The sequence below is a fragment of the Erpetoichthys calabaricus genome, chromosome 5 (assembly GCF_900747795.2).
Source record: "Erpetoichthys calabaricus chromosome 5, fErpCal1.3, whole genome shotgun sequence".
NCBI lineage: Eukaryota > Metazoa > Chordata > Cladistia > Polypteriformes > Polypteridae > Erpetoichthys > Erpetoichthys calabaricus.
In genome coordinates this window covers 199,079,540-199,094,915 of record NC_041398.2, presented here as the reverse complement: position 1 = coordinate 199,094,915, position 15,376 = coordinate 199,079,540, and the positions used below count along the sequence as shown (strand labels likewise).

Here is a 15,376-nt window from a genome sequence, read left to right as displayed (position 1 = left end):
CTAAAACTATTAACTAAATGGGTGTATTTACGGTTAGATCAGTCAAACCTCATGACAGACCGTCAACAAATAACTACAAAATGCAAAAAATAAGAAAATGCATGATTGAAATTTAACTATACACTTTGCATAAATCTAAAAAAATCTGGCCAAAAAATTAAACTTTTCATTTCTAAAAGACACACATGCTTAGGTGTTAAATAAATACATATCTAAAGCAAATCTATAATACTTGGTAACTTCCACTAAAAATGGAAAACCAAAACAAGCTCTCTAATATAAAAGCTTGACACAGGTGGAAAAAAAAAAATTATAAAAAAAAAAGTTGCCATGTTGGCATTTAAGGATCATAGTAAAAACCTTCTTTATAAATCGCAAGATAATGTTAAAGGGCACTGTTTACATCAGAAATCTTACACTGTACATTTTACACAGATGGTATTCTGAAAAAATATACTATACAGGGCCACATGTCTAATTGCAGATATTGCTGAACTCCTGGAGAATCCCAAGTTCTAATTCAATACAAACAAACAAATAAATAAAAAGCCTTGTGGCTTTCTACATTTCACTGGGTCACCAGTGAGTCATGAGTTCTCTACAGCTTACTTTTTACTCAATGACACAATCAAAAAAATGCCAGGTTAAGTAAAGTAAGAAAGCCATGCCTTGTCTCCTTTTATGTAACCATTAAGGATAATGATTACAAATAAAAAACAAAAAAAGGAAAACCAGCAATTATACAGAGGAACAGCATGTCAAAAGTCTGAAAAGGGCTCACTTTTTTCAGCACAAGCCTGACATTGTAATGTTACCACAAAATAAGAGGAATGATTAAATAAAATGGCTCAGGGAGTCAATTTGGTACATCTATAAAAAGGCCATTCTTTTTATAGTAATTAAATTCCAGACAGACATATGTGAGATGCACTCAAGTCTAATTGGGTTCTGCACTCAGAAAACAAATTTATTCTTCATTTGAAACTGCATTTTTTTTTAATAAATATTTTCAACTTAGACATTTTCCCCTATAAAAATGCCATATACATTGTCTGTCTATTGCAGCAGAAGCTCTTTTAGTAATACGTACACTGGCAGAGTGATGTTACACGGTTACAAACTTTATGGGCCCTGCCTCAATGGTCCATGTGCATATGGACTTCATAGTCTTACCTCAAAAGAAAATAGTATATAGAACAAAGACACACCAGTGGCTCTACAGACAAAGACAAGCAATAACAATTAGTACAGTGCAGCTCTTCACTTTTATTTATCAAACTATATAGAAAAAAGAATAAAAACACAAATGAGCCAAGTAAACACTTTTTGCACACTGCTTCTTACTCTTAAATCTTGCTCTTATTTGCAAGTTAATGACTGCTGAAACGAGAGATGTGAAAATTAATCATTTTTATCCAAGAAAATTAGAGTGAAAATTTCTGTGTGTAAAACAGAACGTGAAAAACAGTTGGCAAGCATACTTGAGGACTCATCTACAATATGTCAAGACAAGAGGCGTGGGAAATGGAACCGAGAAGACTGGCACTATAACTAATTGAGTTTTTGTTCCATTAAAAATAAAGATGTTGCAACATTGTAGTACACCAGCAATAAAGGCTAAATGTGCTCTGCAGAGGAACAAGGGGAGTTAAACACTGGTCATACTGTATGTGACTATGATGTCCTAAAGTCCTCTCCCTGCATGAAAGTAAACATTTGGCTGAATCAGAGAGTAATCTGAGCCAAAACCTATTTTTGCCATACACTCCAAATTTGGTAAGGATGGATGACTGGATAAATTGTACCAACTTCAGCATGTGTGTATCACATTAAAAGACTTCAGTCATATGTGCCGTATATTTTTACTGGACTCTATCATGTTACTTAAAATTATAATATGGGTAATTGGGAGGTCATGGTTTTCAAATGGATTTAAAAGTTATCCTGTCAAACAACTTATCCATTGTTTATTTTTGCTGAATTAAAAACATTTTATATTTTGTCTGCTAATCAACTCAACTCAGATAAGTTAGACTGGCTTTGGTATTTTTTTTAATCTGTGTAAATAGCTCAAAGAATGTCAAGGCTAAAGCATCACCATCCCAACTTAAAGATCACATAAAGATCCCTAAGCCCATAGTTTTGCCCCGATTCAATAGATCACAGGACAACCTGAGATTCAATAAAGAGTGTGGAGTCCCACATTCAAGTTGGCATGGGGCGTCAAACTCAAATCCATGAGGAATGCAGTGGTTGCAGGTGTTCTTTCCAGCCACCTTATTTAGTAACTAGTTTCAGCCACCAATTTTATATACTTTTACCTAAATGTTAATTGACTTTTTTCCCCTCAGAGGCCAAATAATAATGCAATGCAAAAGGGCCAACAGAGAAGCAGCTAACTCAAGGGATCTGAAACGGACTGGAGGATGCCTTTATTGGCGCTCACTTTAAAATGAGCAAACATTTCAGAGGAAAAAGGATCAGACAGGACATAAAGCAATTTTTCCTCAATCATCATCTAATCAGGGATTTGTCATAAAAAGTGTCTCTAACTGCAATGCTAGTCAAGAGTGTAAAGCGTCACGGATTTTGTTGCAGATTGGAGTATCTGTGCATGATGAGATTCCTCTATTTGAGAGACAGTAAGCATACTGTATATTTACTGATAGAATTCTCCATAGCCAGGTTCCTACATATCTCATAGTACCAGTGAAAGATGTGTGTTTAGCTAACACTGCAGCACAACAGGACTCGGACCAAACCTCAATGGAGTCTCCCCTAAAGAGAGACCAGTAACTAAATGTATCCCTTAATGAAATGAAAAACACTTGAGGCATCTCATTTGAAAAAAAATATTTAAGTGCTGATATTTTTGTAGCTTGCACATTTATAGCATTCTGACACAGCTATATTACAAGAAAAAAAATGCTGAGAGTAGGTGCCAGCTAAGACAGTTTCAATCAATCAGAAAATGTGGCGACCCAAAGATCATCTCCAGGTCCCTTCCAAAACACATTCTTTACATTTCATTGCTCCTTAACCCAAAAAGAATGACACTTGAACCTAACCAAATATCAATTTTTTGTGCATCCCTTTGGGTTTTCTATTCACCTACATTTCCCTCAATACTTAAAGCTTTTTTTTTTGGCTTTTATAGTTTTAGACCCACTTATGATTCTAGACAATTGTCCTTGCAAATATTGGTTCAGTTTGTGAAGGTATTTTGTAACAGTCTCTTTCAGGTGCAAAATTAGTTTCACTATTCACATTCCTATCCAATTTTAAATATTTGCATTAGTGGATTCCCCTAAAAAATCTATATAAAACCACACCTTGATTGTATCATGCTATTCAGAACGGCATCATGCATTTATGTTTATTTGTGGCATGTTTAGTTACTATATAAATAGCTTCTACATTAAGTAAGTTGCATCATACTGTATGCTTCCAGCTGAGCCATAATTCCTTTTTCTTCAGTTTTATTCTTGAATAAAAGCATACTTGTTATGTTACACCTTTTGTGAAAGCATTTCTTAGATATTTGGGCTTCACACATCCTACAATTCATGTCAAAATTACGTCATTATTACTTGCCTCGCATTTTCTGTCATCCTTCATTTACACAGATCGTTGTAGGCACGGAACACACATGAAATGTATCTATTTCAAATAACGATACACAGTCATATGAAAAATTCTGGGAACCCCTCTTAATTCTTTGGATTTTTGTTTATCATTTGCTGAGCTTTCAAAGTAGCAACTTTTAATATAGGACATACCTTATGGAAATAGTAGTATTTCAGCAGCAACATTAAGTTTATTGGATTAACAGAAAATAAGCATCATAAAAAAATTACACCGGTGCATAAATTTGGGTACTGCAACAGAGAAATTACATCAATACTTCGTTGAGCCTCCTTTTGCAAATACAACAGCCTCTAGACGCCTTCTACAGTATAGCCTTTGAGGAGTGTCTAGATTCTGGATGGAGGTATTTTTGACCATTCTTCCATACAAAATCTCTCCAGTTCAGTTAAATCTGATGGCTGCCGAGCATGGACTGCCTGCTTCAAATCATCCCATAGATTTTCAATGATAATCAAGTCAGGGGACTGTGACAGCCATTCCAGAACATTGTACTTCTCCCTCTGCATGAATGCCTTTGTAGGTTTCGAACTGTGTTTTGGGCCATTGTCTTGTTGGAATATCCAACCCTGCGTAACTTCAACTTTGTGACTGATGCTTGAACATTATCCTGAAGAATTTGTTGATACTGGGTTGAATTCATCTGACCCTCAACTTTAACAAGGGCCCCAGTCCCTAAACTAGCCACACAGCCCCACAGCATGATGGAACCTCCACCAAATTTGACAGTAGGAAGCAGGTGTTGTTCTTCCACCATGCAAAGTGCTTTTTGTTATGACCAAGTAACTCAATTTTTGTCTCATCAGTCCAAAGCTTGAATCTGGCTTGTCAAAATGAGCATTTGTATACAACAAGCGACTGTTTGTGGCGTGAGTGCAGAAAGGGCTTCTTTCTCATCACCCTGCCATATAGAGGTTCTTTGTGCAAATTGCTCTGAATTGTAGAACGATGCACAGATACACCATCTGCAGGAAGATGTTCTTGCAAGTCTTTGGCAGTGATCTGTGGGTTGTCTGTAACCATTCTCACAATCCTGCGCATATGCCGCTCCTGTATTTTTCTTGGCCTGCCAGACCTGGGTTTAACAGCAACTGTGCCTGTGGCCTTCCATTTCCTGATTACATTCCTTACAGTTGAAACTGACAGTTTAAACCTCTGAGATAGCTTTTCATAGCCTTCCCCTAAACCAGGGTTTCCCAAACTCGGTCCTGGTGAACCCCTGTGGCTGCAGGTTTTTGTTCCAACCAGCTTCTGTTTTTAATTGAACTCCTGGGCTAATTAAGTGAACTGATATTTCCCAAGTTCTGTGTTTAAGGAACAATATAGAAATTAGAAAACTAAGTTTGCTAAAAAAAAAAAAAAAAAAAAAAAAAATTAAAATGTACCAAGCAGTTATAAAGGAATAATTTTTTTTTAAAAACAGTATTTTCATCTTGATTTTCATTCTACTTTTCTAGGTCTTCTAATTGTTTAATTAATCCATTATTTACTCATTAGTGGGTCGGTTGCTAAAGTACTTGCAGCCTTTGATTATTTAGTGTTGTTCGCCTGCGTGTCTGCTCTGCTCGTTTTAAATTGTCATTATTAAGATACAAGGGGGAAAAACTGCACAGAGAAAGGGCAAAGTATAATGAAATCAACAAAAGAGTTAAGCATTTAAATCTATAGCAAAAGCAGAAATATTTCTAAATGTCTTATAAATGTAAAAATCCTGCTGCCATGCTTTTCTGAATGTCGAATAAAAAAAAAAAAATACCAGCTAATTAAATGAGATCAGTGATATCAGGTGTTGTCACTGATTAGGAATCCGGTTGGAACAAAAACCTGCAGCCACAGGGGTTCACCAGGACCAAGTTTGGGAAACACTGCCCTAAACCATGATACTGAACAATCCATGTTTTCAGATATTTTGAGAGTTGCTTTGAGGATCCCATGCTGTCACTCTTCAGAGGAGAGTCAAAGGGAAGCACAACTTGCAATTGACCACCTTAAATACCTTCTCTCATGATTGGACACACCTGTCTATGAAGTTTAAGGCTTAACGAGCTAATCCAACCAATTTGGTGTTGCATGTAATCAATATTGAGCAAATCAGCAAAATTACAAGGATACCCACATTTTTGCACAGCCAGTTTTTCACATTTGATTTAATTTCATACAACTAAATACTGCTTCACTAAAAAAATCTTTGTTCAGAAAACACCCCAGTACTCAGATGTTCCCTAGAAATGAAAGGCATACCACGGTTATCTTTTTTGTTGAGACTAAATTATTACGCAGGCTGAAAGGGGTTCCCAAACTTTTTCATATGACTGTATTACTTACCCTATACAATTTCAGACACTTTACTCCCAGATAAACCGACTTTAGCTCTGAGTATTTTGCATATGACTGGACTTCAGCTGCCTCCGTAGGGGGTGAGTGAGCAGGCTGTCTTGCTGCCAGTGCTGATCGACACATTGGCAAAACAAAGACACAGACGACGAGGTGTAAGTGAATTTAAGGTGGCCCGGTATTACAAATATTTTCGTAGGCTTCAGGGATTCTAGTGTTAAGAAATTATTAAAAGGAACATGGTGTTATTGCTTAGTCTTACAACCTTGTTGACTAAAATAACTGCAGCTGACAATCTTGTTGGCATCTCTGTTCTTTGCTTCATCCAAACTTGATTTTAGATAGATAGATAGTTACTCTTCAATTTAAACTTTTCTGAAAATGCCTACCTGCTGATTTTACAGCTAATGTACATTTTGTGACTGACACCACAAAAATTAATGGTGACCCAATTTCTGAGACTCAACATTTTTCATATCTGCTTGATCTTTGGCATTACACAATGAACATACCCATGAAGACAGAAAGAGATAGATAGAAACACAATGTGGTGACAGTTCACACTACATGCATATACCCACATAAAATACCAAGTGTGTATGATTAGCAAAACAGATTTTCCTTCCCATAATGACAAACCAAGAAAAGTCAAAACACACCATCATGCCCATTTACCTCCTCCCTGGCTGGGATTCACAAGGAGAGTTACATTCCCAAGTCTTACATACTGCATGCTCAAATAATCTGGGAAATAAAAATAATTAAATAAAACATACATATGACATACTACTTTTTTTTTTTCTCAGTGGCAAGTAATTATTACATTGTAAAAACATTAGATAAGGATCATGACCTTGCATGGTGTATGCTGACATATTGCACTTTATAAAATATACAATCCACCTGTAAACATCCTTATAACACAAGGGCCAAACCTGCATGGGATAACAGCCGGCATAAAAAACAATGCAAGCTTCCTCTTAGACCAAAATTAATTAATGTATCAAGCAAGTCTTTGGGTTGTTGCCCAACTGAACAAACCACGTAGGAACTTGCAGTGCATCCACAGTTAAAATTTACAGCATCCCAGTGCTTCAGTTCATTGTGTGTTTTGCTATATCCATTGCTGCTTCGGTATTGCTTTCAATCATGTTAAGTTTTATAATACAAAAATAACTTCCTTTCATCATTTCAAAATATGTTTAAGCGTTTAGGACCAATGAAGCAAAGTATTGAGTTCAAAGAAAAAATTCCAAATATCGAGCAGAAGCGTGAAATAAAATATTTTGAAACAAACAAGAAAATGTGATATTATGAGAGCTACTAGTATTATGAAATCTATTTGGTGTACCATCAGAAGCAATGCTGCAAACATCGAACAAAGTACTGTATCTAGAACATTCAGTATTGCAACTTATTGAGAACAATGATGATGAAAATGTAGAGCAACCTAATAATAATAATAATTCATTACATTTATATAGCGCTTTTCTCAGTACTCAAAGCGCTATCCACACAGGGAGGAACCAGGAAGCGAACCCACAATCTTCCACAGTCTCCTTACTGCAAAGCAGCAGCGCTACCACTGTGCCACCTGTGAGGACCTACATAATAGCTAATAAACCTACATAATAGCTAACTACATCACAACTATTGAGCACTGTAAAATTCTATCAAAAAATGTCTGCAGTGTCTTGAAGAGAATGACTTTATGCTGAACATAACCACTTTGCAGTATGTGTTTACATCTGGAGCCCTACAAACAGCTATGTGAAAGGAGGATGCAGGCTAATCAACAGAAGATGGATTTTTATTTCAAGCCACGAAACCATTCACCCAAAACAGACAATGAACTACAACCATTAGCTTCTGGTGTTACAATATTTCAATTACAACATCAAATGAAAATCATCTCTCCCCTCACACTTCACAATAACCCACCAGCAGCAACCATTCGACAACCACTTCATTCAATGAACGTCACTTCATTCTCCAAGGTAAATCGTGTTCATTGTATGATTTAATCAATGTATTATCTACTTATAATGCACAAATAGACATAATTACCCACATTTACTGTTTTTATTCCTTTCATTTTTATTGTGCACAACTTACAAAGTTTGAGTAGTTTTCCACCAACACTACTTTTCCCATGTAATACCCATTTACACCATAAGGTGATTTTACTTAATGCAAGGTTTTACAAGAACACAATTAATCACACTATACGTGACAGTTTTCACAATTACAAGACCAGGGGCCTCATTCAAAAAAGGTTTTCTAAGTAATTGTGCAGTATAAACAAATCCTAAAAATAGTCACATATCTAGTACATGTAAATTTACACCACTGGGAAAGCATCTAATGTGAACTCAGTCTCCATTTAAAATAAATCTTAATGAAATCAGTCATTCTTAGAGTGTTTGGCACCTTCTTGTGTGACTCGTGGTATGGACTCATTTGATTAATTGTCCTATATAACCTTGTACACTTTGAATGCACTTTACTGTCATATCCAAGCCTGTAATCTGAAGTAGTAAAAAGGTTGCAACTGAAAAAAAGAAAAGTGGACAAGTTGTTTATGGGGGAGAAGCAGAAATGCACTTGTGTTGGACAGTCTCACCCTGGTCTTGCCTTTATTTTTATTGGTCATGGTTTGAAGAAGCAATCCTCATGGCTAGAAGATGGCGGATTGACAGAACTTCAGAGGAGACATCTACTTAACTTTCTGATGTTTCTTAAGAAAAGATGGTTAAGGTGATATTGTCATGAAAGTCTAAGGGGATGACACAGTATTTTCATTTCACAAACACTTTAAACATGATGGCTACGCATTATTTCAAGGAGGGGGAAAAAAGACAAACAATCTCAAATAACCATTGACCTCAGATGTGAATTTAAGTAATTTAAATCAGGGACAGTCTGTTCAGAGCTGGATACAGGGTAATAATTTGGCTGGATAGCAGTGGATAAACCATGCCCTTATTCTTGACTAACAGACATACTTATATATGGTAACATACTTACCATACACAGAAATAGCCAACTGGCACAAATGATTGTTTTTAGCTGCTATCTGTTTTAGTGGCTCAGATATGTTGTGGAGTGCATTTTTAGAATCATTTAGGTCCACTGACTCCCTTGCTGGTAAACAAGGATTACTCAGAATTGCTCTGGTATTACATGTATTATGTTGTAAAAAGTATTCCATAATGACACTAACAGAATTTTCCAATATGCCAATGACCCCACTGTCATCAGATCTACTCCAATGGGAGTATTTGCCCAAAACCCAATTAAAACAATTTAAAATGGCACTTAGTTTTTTTTGTCTCTATATATGCATATAGTGAAAAATAAAAATCACTCCAAGTAGGCAGAAGCTTAGTGAAATGCAAAATGTAGCCATTACAAGTACTGATATTATATGCCCACAACAGAAAATCCCTTATATAGGCTCTGCTAATTAGCCAGAATTGAAGTTTACATATTGTTACAATATTCCTTTTTCCAGAAAACTTGCAGTCTGTCTCAAAAAAGACAAAGGGAATACTCATATTTTAATATGTTAACATGGCTGCCTTACTGGTATAAGGATTTTTAATGTTGTGCATTTAGTATTGCCGAAAAGGGAAGAAGGAGGAGGATCTAGACAAAGTGCAGCAAGGGGCACACCAACATGAAGGGCTAAAAGAACGGAGGCCAATTTTTAGAGAAAAGCAAATGCAGCAAGCTTTTTATAAAAAAAGATGCTAGTTGTTGTGCCACATGTTTTATCTAGGTTACTCAGCTAGACCACAGCATAGGCAATGCTCACCTGCTTATTTAGTCCCATCTGATTCCTTGGAATTATCGGTTAGCAAGAGGGAATGTTTCCAGGGGTGGGGTAGAGACAGACAGGGAGATGCATTATGTGGGAAACTGTAGTACTAGGGGGATGTACTATGTCAGCCATTAGGGATGCAATAAGAAGTCAAGCAAAATGACACCTTTTAATTGGCTAACTACAATCAAGCTTTTGAGGCAGTTTGGGCTCCTGCTTCAGGCAAGAGAGAGGGTCAGTATCAAGAGTCAGAGAAACTATTGTCAAACAAAAACCAACAAAACTAAAGCCAACAAGTGAACAGCTGGAAATCAGTTACAAGGGACGTAAAGCTAAAACGGACAATTCAGTTAAAAGTGAACTGCTTTGTGTCTACCAAAAAGAGTGATGTCATCACCAAAAGCAAGATGGCAAAACTGAAGTGTAATACTTGTGGTGAAACAAGAATCACTAAAAGCTGAGGGCAAGCTGTAGCCAAAATTTAGACCTGAAACCATAAAATAACCTGAAAGTGAGCTGCCACAAAAATCTAGACATAAAGCTGTTACAAACAGAATTACAGTGAATCAGAATTCAAAAGGCGTTTGCTGCTGTGGGCTTATAATAGACCTATTTGACTGTTGGATGCAGAACCTCAGACACTATATGCCAGGTGAAATTCTACTTGTGCTATTGATTTAGAAGAAAAAAAAAAAAAAGGTTTTTAATCAGTATGCTAAAATAGCAGAATTTTTTTTTTTTTAATTAATTTTATTATAATCATTCCATACAAAGATTAATTTATAACAAAAAAGAATTGAAGACCAATCAAACCCCACCCTTGAGAAGGAGAGCTTAGCCAAAGGAGAATTGCTTAGGGCTTTTTAATAAGGCAACAATAAACAAAAGAAAGGAAGAAATATATACAGGTAAATAAAAAATGGAGAAGGGAAATAAATGCGGTAATAGTTATTTCTCTTATTCTAAAATAATATTGATTAGATCCTGCCAGGTTTTGAAAAAAATCTGTACAGATCCTCTAACTGAGAATTTGATTTTTTCCAATTTCAAATAATATAAAACACCTTTTTCCCACCGACTTATCAGAGGAGAGTTAGGATTCTTCCAATTTAACAAAATAAGTCTGCGTGCCAAAAATGTAGTGAATGCAATCACCGTTTGCTTGTCCTTCTCCACTTCAAGTCCGTCAGGAAGAACACCGAACACAGCTGTTAATGGGTTAGGAGGGATTGTGACCCCAAGGCTGTCTGAAAGGCACTTAAAAATTTTGGTCCAAAATGATGTTACTTTGGTGCAGGCCCAAAACATGTGACCCAGTGAGGCAGGAGTTTGGTTGCAGTGTTCGCTGGTTGGATCTTGCCCTGGAAACATTTTGGACAGTTTTAAGCGAGACAGATGAGCTCGATATATAATTTTTAGTTGAATAATTCTATGCTTTGCGCATATGGAGCTCGAGTGAATTCTCTGCTTTGCTACCTTCCACTCCTTTTCTGATATATTGATTAAGAGATCTTCTTCCCAATGTCCTCTTGGGTCTTTGAAAGGTAGGGACTCTAATGATTTTATATAATGCGGAAATGGTGTTTAATTCCTCGAAATTGAGCAGTATTTTTTCTAGCATGGTGGAGGGTACGAGGTGAGGAAAATCACATTCTTAAATAGCTGGCAATGGATGAAGCCAGCAATGAGGCATAATTAAATATTTAGGACACCTTTATGACAGCAGCTGTAAAGAAGGGGGGTGGGATGGATAGAATAACATTCATTTAGTTTAATCCAGTCTTATTCCTTGACAGCACTCAACCTGCATCTTGTGCTACAAACTGGTCAAGACTGGTCTGCATTCTCTGTCTACTTTCCACCTGCTGCTTTTGTTAATTTAAGAAAAATTTAGTAAAAAACTAACACCATCCTACAACTCTTTTGAAAAGCTTTAAAATTTTAGGGTTTTATTATTTGTTAACTTAGTTTCCTGGTGAACACCCAACTCATTTTACAGAATGTTTAAATTGAGGTGAACAAATAAAAATTATAATGGAGGTCTAAATGCTTAAAGATCATTGTAAATTTTACTAAATGTTACATTGTATAATTAATTTGTGAACATAAATAGATTTGAGTGCCTCGGGCTTAAAGGACCAGAAAGATGTGAGAAAAATAAAATGAATGTGTTTAGTGTGTTTAAGCAGTCATGAACAATTTTGTCTGGACTTATATGCCCACTTGCCAGGTGTGTTTCTACTTTCTCTTTGATCACATCACATTGTACACACAAATCACATTTTTGTGAAGGACTGTTTTCAAGTGCAACTTTTCCTTGAAGGCTACATTCACTCACAATTACATGTGTCCAAAGTGCTTTGCAGTCTCAGAGAGAGTGGAGAGAAAAATAAAGAAACAGTAAAAATAGCATAACAAAGAAGACTGAGTGGGCATGTCTTGTAAGAATTCAGGCTCCTTCACATGGCTGGTTTTACAACAACAACAACAACATTTATTTATATAGCACATTTTCATACAAAAAGTAGCTCAAAGTGCTTTACATAATGAAGAAAAAAAGACAAATAAGAAATTAAAATAAGACAACATTAGTTAACATAGAAAGGAGTAAGGTCCGATGGCCAGGGTGGACAGTTATGGCTCACTATCCTAAAAAGGACTTGTCTGATCCAATTAATTCTACACCGAAGACAAGTCAGCTATGCAGATACTTCACTTTTATAGGGTGCACCTGCGCAGGAAGGCTTATATTAAAGTAATGGTTGTCCAAGTACCATTAGGATTGTTTCCTGTTTAGATGGGCTGGTTTTTGCTGATGCTGATACTGCCACTACTATAATCAAACCCAAAATCAAATATGTTTGATTTGAGTATCTTTTTAGTTAACCTGACAGCCCTACAAATGATATAGCTCATATACAAGGTAAAGTCAATTACTGTATTTCTAAGAGTATGCACATATCCCTTCAAAACAACTTTTGTATAGGCCTAGAAAGCATTTTGTAGACACAAGCGCCTTGGCCTTTGTCAAAGCCAGAGTAACATTTAATGATGTCAAAAACAACACCTAATATGTGCATCTTTGAAGCAAGGAAATTAAAAAAATGTTAAAATTTAAACACAATACAAAAGGGCAAAATGTCTGGAAAGTATGTGGAATAGGGCAGAATTTCAGTTCCAGGCTAATGCTGAACCAGGGCTCAATTGTGTGCTATATTATTGGCATGTTGTAGCACACAATTTTGATTCTACAACATACCCTATCCATGTAATGAATAGATGTATAAAAACAGTATGCAATTAAAAGCATTTATGTAAAATAAACCTTTATTCTTACAAGTGACACTACCAAGAAATTAACCATGTGTAGGGTACTTTGGAATTCAAAACCCTCACACCTTAAACTGAATGCTCATGGAGATTTTCTCCACCTAGAGAAGAAAATATGCATAGGTGTGTAATTGTGATGTTAGCACAGGCCCCTTCCAGTATCTGTCAAAAAACATGGATGTGTGTCTGCCTGGGTAAGTGGATTTTAAAAAACAGCACACTGTTACACAAGAATATGGTCAAGTAGAACTGTAAGATAATAAAACCCATCCAGCGTTACCAAGTCAGCAAAGGAAGAATGATCTATATCTATCTCTCTCTCTCTCTCTATATTATATATATATATATATATATATATATATATATATATATATATATATAATATAATATAATATAATATAATATAATATAATATAATATAATAGGTCAGTCAGCACAAGCGTTACCTGGTAGGTAACTACCCATACAATCAGATTGTGATTCAGACTACGAATGCCATGAATGTAACTGCCCCAATCTACATGCCGTCAAATGAATGAACCACACGCCATGGCGTAATGTTAGAGGCTTCGCCTCTGGCGCGGATGTCTGCGGTTTGGTTCCTTGAGAGGGGGGTGTAGTGAGTGTGTACGCCTGAAGAGCCCAGAATTAGGGCGAAACACGTGTCATGTACTCTTACTGTCAAATAATGCAAACTATTGCAACCATTCTATGATCTGCTTCTCGCAACTGAAACAGGGCACCGTGGCGGATGTTAGCCGATTTGCTGACCAACCACAAGCATTACCTGGTCGGTAACCACCCCTACAATCAGATTGTGATTCAGACTACGAATGCCATGAAAATAATTATATATATATATATATATATATATATATATATACACATATACACACACACATACATATATACACACACACACAGCGCATCACTTTTTCCACATTTTGTTACATACAGCCTTATTCTAAAATGGATTAAATTAATTTTTTCCTCAGAATTCTACACACAAACACCCCATAATGACAACGTGAAAAAAGTTTACTTGAGGTTTTTGCAAATTTATTAAAAATAAAAAAATTGAGAAAGCACATGTACATAAGTATTCACAGCCTTTGCCATGAAGCTCAAAATTGAGCTCAGGTGCATCCGGTTTCCCCTGATCATCCTTGAGATGTTTCTGCAGCTTAATTGGAGTCCACCTGCGGTAAATTCAGTTGATTGGACATGATTTGGAAAGGTCCCACAGTTGACAGTTTATGCTTGGTTTGTGCTGTGACATGAAGTCAAAAGAATTGTTTGTAGACCTCCGAGACAGGATTGTCTCGAGGCACAAATCTGGGGAAGGTTACAGAAAAATTTCTGCTGCTTTGAATCAGGTCCCAATGAGCACAGTGGCCTCCATCATCCGTAAGTGGAAGAAGTTCGAAACCACCAGGACTCTTCCTAGAGCTGGCCGGCCATCTAAACTGAGCGATCAGGGGAGAAGGGCCTTAGTCAGGGAGGTGACCAAGAACCCGATGGTCACCCTGTCAGAGCTCCAGAGGTCCTCTGTGGAGAGAAGAGAACCTTCCAGAAGGACAACCATCTCTGCAGCAATCCACCAATCAGGCCTGTATGGTAGAGTGGCCAGACGGAAGCCACTTCTTCGTAAAAGGCACATGACAACCCGCCTGGAGTTTGCCAAAAGGCACCTGAAGGACTCTCAGACCATGAGAAAGAAAATTCTCCGGTCTGATGAGACAAAGATTGAACTCTTTGGTGTGAATGCCAGGCATCATGTTTGGAGGAAACCAGGCACCGCTCATCACCAGGCCAATACCATCCCTACAGTGAAGCATGGTGGTGGCAGCATCATGCTGTGGGGATGTTTTTCAGCGTCAGGAACCGGGAGACTAGTCAGGATAAAGGGAAAGATGACTGCAGCAATGTACAGAGACATCCTGGATGAAAAAGGACAACGACCCTAAGCACACAGCCACGATATCAAAGGAGTGGCTTCAGAACAACTCTGTGAATGTCCTTGAGTGGCCCAGCCAGAGCCCAGACTTGAATCCAATTGACCATCTCTGGAGAGATCTTAAAATGGCTGTGCACCGACGCTTCCCATCCAACCTGATGGAGCTTGAGAGGTGCTGCAAAGAGGAATGGGCGAAACTGGCCAAGGATAGCTGTGCCAAGCTTGTGGCATCATATTCAAAAAGACTTGAGGCTGTAATTGCTGCCAAAGGTGCATCGACAAAGTAC

At 37.0% G+C, this 15,376-nt stretch overlaps 2 protein-coding genes across 7 annotated transcripts in view; one reads left to right on the top strand and one right to left on the bottom strand.

Moving 5' to 3' along the window:
• The window catches only part of LOC114652160 (FYN-binding protein 1-like), a 1,204,993-nt gene that overhangs the window by 604,819 nt on the left and 584,798 nt on the right, over positions 1-15,376 (top strand). The window lies entirely within an intron of this gene.
• The window catches only part of dab2 (DAB adaptor protein 2), a 116,426-nt gene that overhangs the window by 40,458 nt on the left and 60,592 nt on the right, over positions 1-15,376 (bottom strand). For 4 of the 6 annotated variants that reach the window (XM_051927683.1, XM_051927682.1, XM_051927681.1 and 1 more), the window contains one exon: positions 6,655-6,723. The exons of the other annotated variants lie outside the window; for them this stretch is intronic. In XM_051927683.1, coding sequence (XP_051783643.1) covers positions 6,655-6,723 — 69 coding nt within the window. The remainder of the gene's footprint in view (positions 1-6,654; positions 6,724-15,376) is intronic. 6 annotated transcript variants of the gene reach the window in all.